This window comes from Nannospalax galili, unplaced genomic scaffold (genome assembly GCF_000622305.1).
Source record: "Nannospalax galili isolate Female #2095 unplaced genomic scaffold, S.galili_v1.0 scaffold1463, whole genome shotgun sequence".
NCBI lineage: Eukaryota > Metazoa > Chordata > Mammalia > Rodentia > Spalacidae > Nannospalax > Nannospalax galili.
In genome coordinates this window covers 990,957-1,003,592 of record NW_008349596.1, presented here as the reverse complement: position 1 = coordinate 1,003,592, position 12,636 = coordinate 990,957, and the positions used below count along the sequence as shown (strand labels likewise).

Here is a 12,636-nt window from a genome sequence, read left to right as displayed (position 1 = left end):
TTGTGCACCATCATACCCAGCTGCATTTGGTTACTTTTTAAGAACTTTGTTTGGTAGTAGTGGAGACAATCCAGGTGAAACCAGTCCCAGTGAAGGCAGACAGTCTAAGCAGTAGCTAGAAGTAACACCCAGGAAAGGGTAAGCTTGACATTTTTTTTCATGAAGATTTTGAGTCATGATTAGACACTAGAAATCCTATGGCACTCAAAGGGACATTTAAATTAGTTTTGAAATTTTTTTTTTGTGTGTAGAAACCTTGTTTTCTGATGTCAGGTTAATGAGGCACAGATTAAATGTGATTTTTGCCCTTTTACAGCCTTTTACTCCTTAAAAAGATATTTTGAAACAGATACAAACATTTAAAGACTCATAGCCAGGTGTGATGGTGCATGCCTAGTGTCCTAGCATTTCAGAGATGGAGGCAGGAAGATAAGAGTTTGTAGTCTGGGCATCCCAGGCAACATGTGACTCAAAAATAAAATGAACAAACAAAAAGAAAATAAAAAAATTTTTAAGGCTTATTGTTAATAATGTGTCTGTGTATGTATGTGCCATGAGTGCAGGTACCTGTAGAGGCCAGAAGAGGACATCCAGATCTGGAGCTGGAGTTGCAGGCAGTTGTGGACCACCCAATGTGGGTGCTGGGAACTGACCTTGGGTCCTCTATAAGAACAGCAACTGCTGAACAGCTCTCCAATCAGAAAGAACTTCTTGTGTCTGTTTTATCTGATTAAGAAACTGAGACACAAGGGATTTAAATAGCTTCTTGCTGAGGTAATGCAGCGTATTAGCTGTGGTTGCCTCCCTCCTGTCACTATGATATGCTTACTAAATCCATTGGCAGTTTTGTACAAGCAAACGTTCCAGATTTAGACTCATTTAGAGGTAGTTCCAGTAATAGCTTTCATTGTATTGTAGCTATCTGGGAAACAGTGTTTCTGGGCTGTGATTTTTTTATTTAATTAATATACTATTTAGTGATCTGTTTATCACTAATTCCACACTTGAAGTGGTGTTATGAATAGAAAGATCAGAATGTAAACTCTGCTGAACTACATTAAGCCCAATAAATTGGAGTTAGGCAAGTGTGGTGGTGCACACCTTTAATCCCAGCAGGCAGAGGCAGGCAGATCTCTGTGAGATCAAGCAAGGCCAGCCTGGTCTATAGTGAGTTCCAGTCCAGCTGTGGCTACAGGGAGACCCTGTCTCAAGAAACCAAAAAGAAAAAAAAAAAAAAAGAAGAAGTTAAATAACTTCTACCCAGGAGGTATAGTTGTCTACCCTGTTACCCAGCAGGCTGTGAAAACAATAGGAACCTCACCATGGAGTTGAAGGCCAGTGTCGAAACCCAACAGAAAATCTCTGTAGTCAGTGTGGGCCAGGGTTCCAACTGTGGCCTAATTTACTTTCTTGCCGCCATTCTGTTTATGCACTATTTCACAACTGATTCTTATTACAGCCATCGTTGTTTTGAAACTCTTCAGTGCAGACATGAATATATACATACATGTGAGATACAGAACTACATGCTAATATGTTAATAATGTGTATTTCTGGATGGTGGGTTTATGAGTAATTTTAAAAAACTTTCTTTGTATATTTTCTGCAAATGTAAGCATGTTTTATTTGTAGTAAACTTTTTAATGGTATCTACTCAGTTTACAGTAGGTGAAACATGACTCACTTGTCATTTGTTACTTATAGATCAGTCAGCAATATCTCCTCTGTGGAAATCTGGTCACTATGATGTGGTAGTTGGTGTGTTGTCAGCTCGCAATAACCATGAACTTCGAAGTGTGATAAGGAAGACCTGGCTGAAGCATTTGCTGCAACACCCTACACTAAGTAAACGGTATGTGCTCGTATCTCAACAGTCAGAAATAGAATTCAGAAGCGGCTTCTTCTGGGAGGAAATGGCCGTTTCTTTCTGATGTTCTTGCATAGGTTTGGGTCCCAGAAGTAAACTTGACTGAGATTTTAAGCCAAAAGATAGTGGAAAGAGAGTAATTTATAGTTGGATTTAGAGTACTTTTCATTGACTTCACAGAGATAAACTTCACTTTTTTTGTCTTGGAGTACTTTCATGGTGTGGTCTGCAGTGTCTCTCCTGAGCACCCTCCTAGAACTGGGCTTCATACTGCCTTGTACTGTTAGGAGGTGGCTCCCCTGGTGGTCAGGAGTCCAGGGCCTGTATTCTCAACCATCCTTTGAAGACTGCAGTGAGGGGCTGAGGAGAGAGGTGCCACAGGGCTGAGCTTCCCAGCATGGAGGACACTGGGGTATAGCAGAGAAGGCCCTGTTGGCGTTGTGTTAAACAGTCACTTTCCTGACCGAGTGGCTTTTGAGGTGAATTGGAGTTGTGAATTTTCCTGTCACCAGCAGTAAGCGTTTACAGATTTCCTGTCTTACTCAGAGCTTCCTCTATTCCTCTTCCAGGTGGGTTTCTTTAGTGCACAATTGCAGTAATAGTAGACCCTGCTGCCCAGCACGGGAAAGGCCTCAACTACCTCCAGTAGTCTTTCCTATCACGCTCAGTAAGAACTCCTTTCCACTGGCTCCTCAGACCAGAAATTGTGCTGCCATCTGGGCTCCCTTTTCACATGCTGCACCAGCCATCCATGTCTTCTTTCTGCTGCTTTGGGTCATGCCCAGAACCAGACTTCTCAGACCTTCCCACTGCCGTCCTTGCCTACTCCACGGTAGCAGGAATTCTTTGCTTGCTTCTCTCTGACTTTCTACATTTCATTCTCCATACAGCAGCCAGGCTAGAATGATCCTTTTAAGATTAGTCAGCTTATATCAATCCTGTATTTGTACCCCTCCATTGATACATTGTGTGTGTGTGTGTGTGTGTGTTGCACTTGCACATGTGTGAGTGTGTGTCAGACTGTGTCTGGTGTCTTTTCTTACTTAGAATAAAATCCTGCTGGGTATGAACCTCAGCTATATAGTGAGTTTGAGGCCATCCTGGGCTACATGGCACCCTTGTCTCAAAATAAATAAATACAATAAGTAAAAATCTACATTTACTTCCCCTACGCAGGCCCCTTTACTGTGTTTTCCCCACCCCAGGATTGATTGTGTGTGTATGTGTGTGTGTGTGTGTGTGTGTGAGAGAGAGAGAGAAAGAGAGAGAGAGAGAGAGAGACAGGGTCTCACCATGGAACTCTGGAACTTGCTATGTAGACCAGGCTGGCCTCACACTCACAGAGATCTGCCTGCCTGTGTTTCCCAAGTGCTGGGATTAAAAGCGTATGCCACCAATCCCAGCAGGATTTTTTAAAAAAATTAACTTTTAAAATCAGTACACAGAGTAATGGTTTTCATTGTAACATTCTCATACATGTAGAGAATACCCTTATCTATACCCTCACCATACCCTCCTCTCATCCTCTTTCCTTTGAGTTTCTTCCTCCCCCAAGAGTCTGCCCTTCTACTTTCATGTCCTCTGTGTGTGTGTGTGTGTGTGTGTGTGTGTGTGTGTGTGTTTAAATCTGGGCTCAGTACATAAGAGAAAACACACAATGTCTTCTTTCGCCTCCCCTCTATACCCTCTTGTTTGCCCCAGTGCAGTACACATGTTCCTGCCTCAGCCTTTGCTCTTGCTGCTTCTCTTGCCTAGACCACTGTTCCACTAAGTGTCCTCAGGGCAGCCTTCCTCGGGTCTCTGGAAAATGTTACTCAAGCAGACAGCCTCAAATTAAACAGCACTTCCCTCCCAGTCCACTGTCTTCCCTTCCTTGGTGTTATCACACATGTCCCCACCTGGCATATGTATTATACGTAGTAGAAAATTTATACATTGTCTTTCCCTACCAGGATATAGACGTTTCTGTTTTTCTATATACTCCCAGTACCTACAGTCTAGGTTGGCCCAGAGTAAGTGCTCAACAGCTGTTGAATAAAGAATGCCTCAGAAATAGAAATAATGAATAAAATGTACATTCAGACATTCGCTAGTGATTCATATGTGTTTGTCATGGTTATTTACATGTAGTAAGCTTGTGGTTTGTTCTATGAAAATAATACATTTTTTCTATAAAAATAGATTGGAAGATGGGCGCAATTCTGTGAGTTTGAGGCCAGCCTCGTCTACATAGCGAGTTCCAGGTCAGCTGGGGCTACAGGGAGACCCTGCCTCAAAAAGACCAAAAAAAATATAGGTTGGAGCCCAAAACAACTTTCTGGGGCACAGTAATTATGTGAATTTAGTAATATTATTTAAGATAGTTTGAAAATTATAAATATATATAGTTAGCGTATTCATTCATATCTATTTATCCAAATGCTAGTTGGCTGGGTGGGTCTTCTGCCTTTCTTGGCCCTTAGGAAAAAAAATGTGCATTTCTGTGGTTATGGCTTCTTTGGTATCTTACATTTCAGTTAAGGAGCCATATAAAACATATTTATATTTTAAGAACTTAATTTCTAAGCTTTTGTAATAAGGCTATAATTTGTCAGTTTAGCACATTTATTGTCTATTGTTCTAAGCAGGTAGTATACTGCATGTGGTAGAGCACAAAGATACGGTACAGCCTGAGGGTTGAGGGAGGCTTGAAGTTTATCAGAAAGAAATAGATTTAATAGTGCAGTATGTGCTGCAATATAAACATACGCAGAATATCCTAGAGTGTTTGGAAACTCCAAACAGCCATGTGTAAGCTGGGGGTTGTTGAAGGTGTTACAGCAGAGTGAAGCCCAGGAAGGAAGGAGAAAGTGACCTGCTTAGTTCATCGCAAGCCATTGTTTAGAGGGTTAAGTGGAAGGGCCGACTTCTTCAGACAAGAACTGCTGAGGGGCATGACCTGCTTAGTAGTGACTTTATCAGAGCATGTAGGAAGAAAAGGTGTCTTAGCGACTGCTAGCTGCCTGATTGGAGAATAGTGGAATCCTCCATCAAGGTGCTAAGTACCAGATGAGAAGAGGTTTCACGGGAAAGAAACTCAAGTAAAGGTGTGTGTCAATTTCAGGCACCTACAGGCAGTGTGTACTAGGAATGTCTTGGATGGCTTTCTGGAAAAACTGTGTTCATAGGTACATAGATGTATCATAATTTTATTAATACGAGGATTATATCAACATAATTGACAAGTAGTCGCATGTATAGCACACTGTTAAGTCAGTAAAATCCGTGTAGCCAATTGGTTCTCATAGAATACTTTTGTTGGTTGCCAGGCTTTTGGCTCTGTAACCAACTTATGGCTGGATTCAACAAAGGCATAGAGTTCTGAAGTAAATATTTAAGTTAAAGAGTTAAGACTAGGAGCTGGAGAGATGGCTCAGCAGTTAAGAGCAGTGACTGCTTTTGCAGAGGACCTGGGTTCACTTCCCATCACCCACATGGCAGCTAACAACTGTTCTTAACTCCAGTTCCAGGGGCTCTGACGCCCTCTTCTCATCCCTTCAGGAATTGCATGACACCGGTGCACTTAACACACATGCAGACAATACAGTCCTCGTACACAACAATGAAAATAATTTTTTAAAAAAGAGTTAAGACTAAAGTGACAACTAAGATAGGTCAGAACTTTACTCTTAGTAGAGTCAGTGACGTCTTTGCTAAAACAGGTAATAGTTTTTGGACACTGGGAAAATATTCGGTTTGGGGGTGGTTACTAGTCACAGCATAATGATATGTCATGCTTTAATCTGCATAATTAACATTTCTTCCATACTCTGAGTCTAGACAAAACAAGAAGTCAAGTCCTTCTCTGTATTTTTTGTCAATTTCTGTGATCTAATATTCCTACGAAGCAACTACTGTGACATCACTGAATGCAAAATTGGGCAAAGATGCACACACACCATCTGTAATGTTCCACCGTATATGTAAATGGTCTTAATATTGAAATAGGAGCTTAAGTATTGCTTTGTTTTTAGTACATTTAGTTGTTTTATCATTTTAAAAGGCTATCACTTACAAAATTCCTGAAACTTTTTGACAATTGGCTCACAAGGCAGCCCTTCAGGACATAGTTCCCTGCGGGTGATCTATGTGATGATGCCCAGTGAACTTAAGGATTACTTAGGAACTTACTTAGAGGTTGAGTCTAAACTAGAGGTGCTAGTTGGGAATCATTCTTGGGTCAGCTGAAGCCCTGGCAGTGAATAATGTTACCTGGAGAGATGAAGTGAAAAGAGTGAGCAGACCAGTAAGAAAATGCAGGTGCCAGGCCCTGGTTTATCCTGTGGAGGGAAGAAGCCACAGGTCATGGTAACCAATAAAGCAAGGTCTGGAATTGTCAGGGACCTCCTCTCTCAGAAAAACTAATTGAGCAAAAGAAAAAGAAGTTCAAACACAGTCTCTGAGTTGATGTTACTGTGATCTGTTGTTCGATGGCCTGAGCATTTATTAGAAACCAGGCCAAGTGTTTGTGCGTATTTTGATGCAGCACCCGCAGGAGAGGGCTCACAGAAAGCCACCTCAGTAGTTAGCAACCCTTGGGTTGTATGTCCCCTTTCAGTAGACTAGAAGAATAGTCAGAGATTAACCCTCGTGAATCCTAGTATCCCAGAGGTCTGAAATGGGCATGAGGAAGTGTGCATGTGAGGTGAAGATCAGTAACTGATGTTAACACCAACGCATCTCTTCAGTGTGCTTGTGAAGTTCATAATAGGTGCTCATGGCTGTGAAGTGCCTGTGGAAGACAGGGAGGATCCTTACTCCTGCAGACTGCTCAACATCACCAATCCAGGTGCGTTGCCTTTTTCCTAAGACTGCCAGCTACAAGTTTGATATCAAGTACAAGTTGCTAAACTTGATAGTATAAATATGTTTTTAACCAACTAAATTTTTGTCATCAAAAGTTGTGTTTCAGCCTTTTTGATAAATTGATTCATTCCTCAGGGAATCTGAGATTCTTTACCGATAGAGAATTTCAGCACCAAGGAGAATATTCCTCAGTGTGATCTGAGACATCTGGAAAATTACATGTCATAAACTGCTGAATTTTGAATTTTTGGAAAATTGCTGATTTCACTGTTTAATTTATGATAGCCATGATACAAGTATTTCAAGTCGACTTTGTTTTTTAATTATTGCCTAAAGACCAGGTGCTGTTCCAGGCCTGGACTCTCCCAGCACTGAGGAACCTAGAGTGGGAAGGTCACTGTGCCCAGGAGTCTGAGACCAGCTGGCAACATGTTTTAAAAAAATTTTTTTTAGCTATTTGCTATTGGAGGCTGGGGAGATGGCTCACAATTATGATCACTGGATGTTATGGCAGAGGACCTGGGTTCAGTTCCCAGCACCCACATGGTGGCTAACAGCTGTCAATAACTGCAGTTCCAGAGGATCTGGCTCCCTCTTCTGGTCTTTGCAGGCATTACATGTACATGGTACACTTACAAACATGCAGGCAAGACACTCATACACATAAAATTTAAAAATTATTAAGTTGGAGGGCTGGAGAGATGGCTCAGCAGTTAAGAACACTGGTTGTTTTTGCAGAACACCTGGGTTCAAATCCCAGCACCCACATGGCAGCTGTCTGTAACTCTAGTTCCAGGGAATCCAGTGGCCTCTTTTGTCCTCCACAGGCATTGCATGACACGGGTGCGCTTACCTACATGCAGGCAGTACACTCATACACATAAAATAAAAGTAATAAATACAAATAATAAATATATATTTTTTTAATTATTAAGTCGGGCCGGGGGTGGTAGCGCACACCTTTAATCCCAGCACTTGGGAGGCAGAGGTAGGCGGATCTCTGTGATTTCAAGGCCAGCCTGGTCTACATAGTGAGTTCCAGGACAGCTGGGGCGGCAGGGAGACCCTGTCTCAAAAAGACCAAAAAAAAAAAATTATTAAGTCGGGACTGGAGAGATGGCTCAGCAGTTAAGAGCACTGGCTGATCTTACAGAGGACCTGGGTTTGATTCCCAGCACATGGTGGCTAACAACCATCCATAACTCCAGGTCCAGGGTTTCCGATACCCTCTTCTGACCTCTGTGGGCATTGCACAACATGTGTGCACTTACATACGTGCAAGCAATGCAGTCATACACATAAAATAATTTTTTTTTTTTTTCCTTTTAAAGCAGGGTCTCCCTGTAGCCCCAGCTGTCCTGGAACTCACTATGTAGACTAGGCAGGCCTTGAACTCGCAGAGATCCGCCTGCCTCTGCCTCCCAAGTAAATAAAATAATTTTTAAAAATAAAAATTATGAAGTCATTGACTAAGCATCTGCATAAGAAACAGTAAAGAATTAAAGATATTTTTAAAAGTTTGTGAGGATTTGGGCAAGGATGCAGAAAACCAATACTTAGGAGGTTTTCTGTGTTACCAGACACAACTGTCTTATTTTAGTAGCATTTTCTGTTTTGTTCAGCTGCAGCTCTAAGGGAGGTACAACTTTTTCAAATCTTCTAGTGTGCTGGGCATGGATTCTGGTATTTTAGAGTTTGTCAAATCTTTGTAGTTATGTACACCTCTCTGTACAAGCATGAGCTATGAATCCATGGTGCTAAAACCAGCTCTGCCACATTTGCACTTTGTGGCCTCCTGAATCCATTTTATCATCTGTAAACAAGAGGTGTCTGGGTTCAGGCACACATGCCCGTAATCCCAGAATTTGGGAGGCTAAGGCCAATTGTGAGTTCCAGGCTGGCCAAACAGAGTGAGTTGCTATCTAAAACAAAACAAGGAGGGCATGCCTGTAATTCAGGCAGGTGGATCTATGAGTTCAAGGCCATCCTGATCTACATAGCAAGTTCCCAGCCAGCCAGATCTGTATAGTGAAACCCTGTCTCAAAAAAACAAAAACAGCAACAAGAACTACCTCGTAGACATAATGCAAGGCTGGGGTAGGAGATAAAGTATTTGGAGTGGTTCCTAAGAGTTATTTAGAGTCTACCTTTTTGAAAGGTTAAATTTTAGTACACTTTCAGCCGGGCATGGTGGCGCACGCCTGTTAGTCCCAGCACTCGGGAGGCAGAGGCAGGCGGATCTCTGTGAGTTCAAGGCCAGCCTGGTCTACATAGTGAGTTCCAGGACAGCTGGGGCTACATAGAGACCCTGTCTCAAAAAGACCAAAAATAAATTAAATAAATAAATAAATAAATAGAGCCCTATATTCAACTCTGTTATAAAACAGGGATTTCTTACTTAGGACGTCTATGAATGTAGATATATCTATGAATGTTTGTGGGGCTAGAAGTATGGTTCAGTGGTGGAGTACTTGCCTAGCAGGGCGAGACCCTGGGTCCCATCCACAGCATGCATTACCTGGAACTTACTGTTTTAAGTGCTATTTACAGTGAAAGAGTGGACTTAGCCACTCTTTGATTTAATATATAGGCTATTATTTCGTCGATTTAATATGTAGGCTACAATTTTATTTTTTTATTTTTGGTTTTTGGAGGCAGGGTTAGCCCTGCTAGGAGCTGTCCTAGAACTCGCTATGTAACCAGGCTGGCCTTGAACTCAACAGAGATATGTTTGCCTCTGTCTCCCGAGTGCTGGCATTACAAGTATGCATTACCACTCCCAAGTAGGCTACAAATTTTTAAAGTATTATGTTTAATACAGGTATACCTTTTTAATTACTGCCCCCCCCCCAAGCATTTAGGGCTATTTTACTACCTAAAGGTCACGATGAGCATTAATCAGAAAGCAACACGATTTCCTATTGTGGGTAGTTTGAGCTTAAGGTATTTGTTTAAGGTAGAGGATATCTCAGAGTGACTTGGCCTGCTGTTTAATGAGCATGCTTCTACTTTGAGTGCCTTTATTTCCTAAATATCTTTTAAAAATTGTTGTTATCATCCATCGTACATGGAGTCTGGATTTTCTGGCAGTGCTTGCCCAGCCCAGGCCAAAAATCTGTGTCCTTTTTCCCTCCCTCCTGTTCACATCTATAATTGAGAAGAAGCCAACACTCACATTAATCTCATTTTATTCATTTTATTGAGCCGAGAATAAGATACCTTCTAGGGTCTCCAGGGTAGGGTCCAGATGACCTGCAGTTTCTCTCTTAGGCTATCTGTGAACTCAGTGAATGATGTCAAAGCCAAACTTTGTAATTGAGTTCTTAGTTTTCAGTAATACCCTGCAATGCTAAGAATCAAAGCCAGGGCCTACACATGTGAGGCATGCTAGGCATGGCTGTACCACTGAACTCTGCCCCCAACTCTGGTGTTGAATGTATAGACTGACCACAATCTGTATGTTTATTTCATAAATAAATGTGTGTGTACATTTGTTTAACTGATTAAGCAATCAGTAGAGTTTGAAAACCACAGCTCTACAAACATACATTGAACTTTGATGGATTTTTAAAGTAGGCATTCAACATCAAAACAGGTCTGATACTCTCTGCTGTATTGACTGTATCATATAATCTGTTCTGGTTCATTTATAGTAATTAGAGAAGTTATTTGAAAAGGGCTATTGGGCTCCACTCTACTCAGTGGTAGAATACTTGGTTAATGGGAATGAAGCCCTAGGCCCAACCCCCAGCACTGGAAAAAGAAAAGGACTGTTTATGGAACTGATTAGATAGTGAAAAGAGCACTGACTTTGGAGTCATTGAAACTACATTTGGTTCCTGGATCTGTTCCTTTCTGTGACTTTTGGCCAATTGCTTAGTCTTAAGTGGTAAGTGGCATGATGCCCCTCCCACACGGGGAAGGGTGAGGAGTGGTTAGGAACGGCAGTAAGTAGTCAGAACCTGATTGTCTGCTGGGTTTGATTTGTTGTTAAAAGCAAGAGTTTTTCAGTGTTGGTTGAAGTGATTTCAGTTACTTCCATACCATAATAATTTCCTAACATACCATAAATTTTTTAGATTGCTCAACAGGGGCAGCATGTTTGGAATTTGCAGAACAAACCAAATTTCCTGATTGCTGCACTGAGTACTGTTTTTATTATCTGTTTGTCTAGTTCTTCCAAGTAGATGCCTTGCAGTTGACTTAAATTTAGTATTCTATGACATGTATGCATGTATATAATATATATTACATATGTGCGCACATGTATGTATGAAAAACTCTGTTGAAGCAGTTCTAGTAACTGAATAACAGATCTGGCTGAAAAAATCATTCTTAAATTTCAAAATGGGTTTTTCTAGGAGCAGCCATGCTCCTCAAGCACTTTGAGTCTCTGTTGTTTGTGAAAAAAATCTTACACAAAATAATTATGTGCATCTTATTAAGGCCACTCATTAAGACTATCTTATTAAGACCGTGCATTAGTAAATAAAAGATTATATGTCTGATGCTGTAAAATGCTGTTCTTGCTTCTTGTTTAGTTCTGAATCAGGAAATTGAGGCCTTCAGCCTTCCTGACGATGCTTCCTTATTGGGGCTCTCTGAAGACCGAGTTGTCAGTGTGAGCTTCCGAGTTCTCTACCCGATTGTGATTACCAGTCTTGGAGTATTCTATGATGCTAGCGATGGAAGCTTCCAGAGGAACATCACTGTCAAGCTGTATCAGGCAGAGCAGGAGGTAGGTACTGCCTTGGACAGGACTTTTCTTGTTTGTCTTTTTTAGAAACTTTTCTTCGTGATACATAGAAGATTGAAAGACTAATTTTAAGTGGTTGAGTGACTTCCGCTTTTCCTCCCTCCTTGATTGAAATTATTGTAGTGCAATACATTGCAATGCTGGTTTGGAAAAAGATTACTATGGGTAAGTTAGACCAGGCATGGTAGTGCATGCCTTTAATCCCAGCACTCGGAGGGCAGAGGCAGGTGGAACTCTTTGAGATCAGACCGGCCTGGTCTACATAGTGAATTCAGGGCCACCTGGGGCTATAGGGAGATGCTGTTTCAAAACCAAACGGAAGGAAGGAAAAGAAAAGAGAAAAAAAGTTAGACTAGATTAGAAATTCCCAACCTAAATTCTAAAGCCTCAGAAATTTCAGAAGTCAGTAATGGATCCAGGTGTAGCGGCACATGACTGTTTGGGAAGCTAAAGCAGGAGGATGGTGAGTTTGAAGCCAGCCTGGGCAACATAGGAAGTCTGCAGCTCAAGAAAAAAAGTAGGGCTGGAAGATGGCACAGCAGTTTAGGAGTACTTACTGCTCTTCAGAGGACCTGGGTTAAGTTCCCAGCACCCACATGACAGCTAACAACCAGCTGTAACTCTAGTTCCAGAAGCCTGACTGACGTCTTCTCCTGACCTGCAAGGGCACCAAGCATGCATGTAATACACATACATACCCACAGAGAAAAAAACTCATACACATAATAAATAAAATAAATAAATAATCTTTTTTTTTTAAGTTAGTGATGGATGTGAAAAAATTGAAACTCTGAGGATAAGTGAGGATTATTGACTCTGAAACCTAAAAAGTTGTAAGGTAAGGTTAACAGCTGCTTTTGATATTTTTCATAATAAGGATATAGAGAAACTTAAATTTTAAAACAGTTGAGTTACCCTGTTCCAAAATTCAGATTATATCTAAAGGAATGTAGTAGCATGGAGTTGTACTGCGATCTGTTACTAGGGTTTATTTTTAATATTTTTTTATTTTATGTGTATGAGTATATTGCCTGCATGTGTAAGTGCACCCATGTTGTGCATTGTCCATGGAGGTCAGAAGAAGGCATTAGATCGCCTGAAACTGGAGCTACATGTGGCTACTGGGAATCGAACCTGGGTCCTATGCAAGAGCAGTCAGTGGTCTTAA

General features: G+C 41.3%; 1 protein-coding gene across 1 annotated transcript in view; it reads left to right on the top strand.

Moving 5' to 3' along the window:
- B3galnt2 (beta-1,3-N-acetylgalactosaminyltransferase 2) overlaps positions 1–12,636 on the top strand; it is a 52,740-nt gene that overhangs the window by 7,099 nt on the left and 33,005 nt on the right. Inside the window, exons 3-6 of the mRNA XM_017801645.2 lie at positions 595–614; positions 1,705–1,852; positions 6,595–6,695; positions 11,254–11,450. Of these exons, the coding sequence (XP_017657134.2) occupies positions 595–614; positions 1,705–1,852; positions 6,595–6,695; positions 11,254–11,450 (466 nt within the window). The remainder of the gene's footprint in view (positions 1–594; positions 615–1,704; positions 1,853–6,594; positions 6,696–11,253; positions 11,451–12,636) is intronic.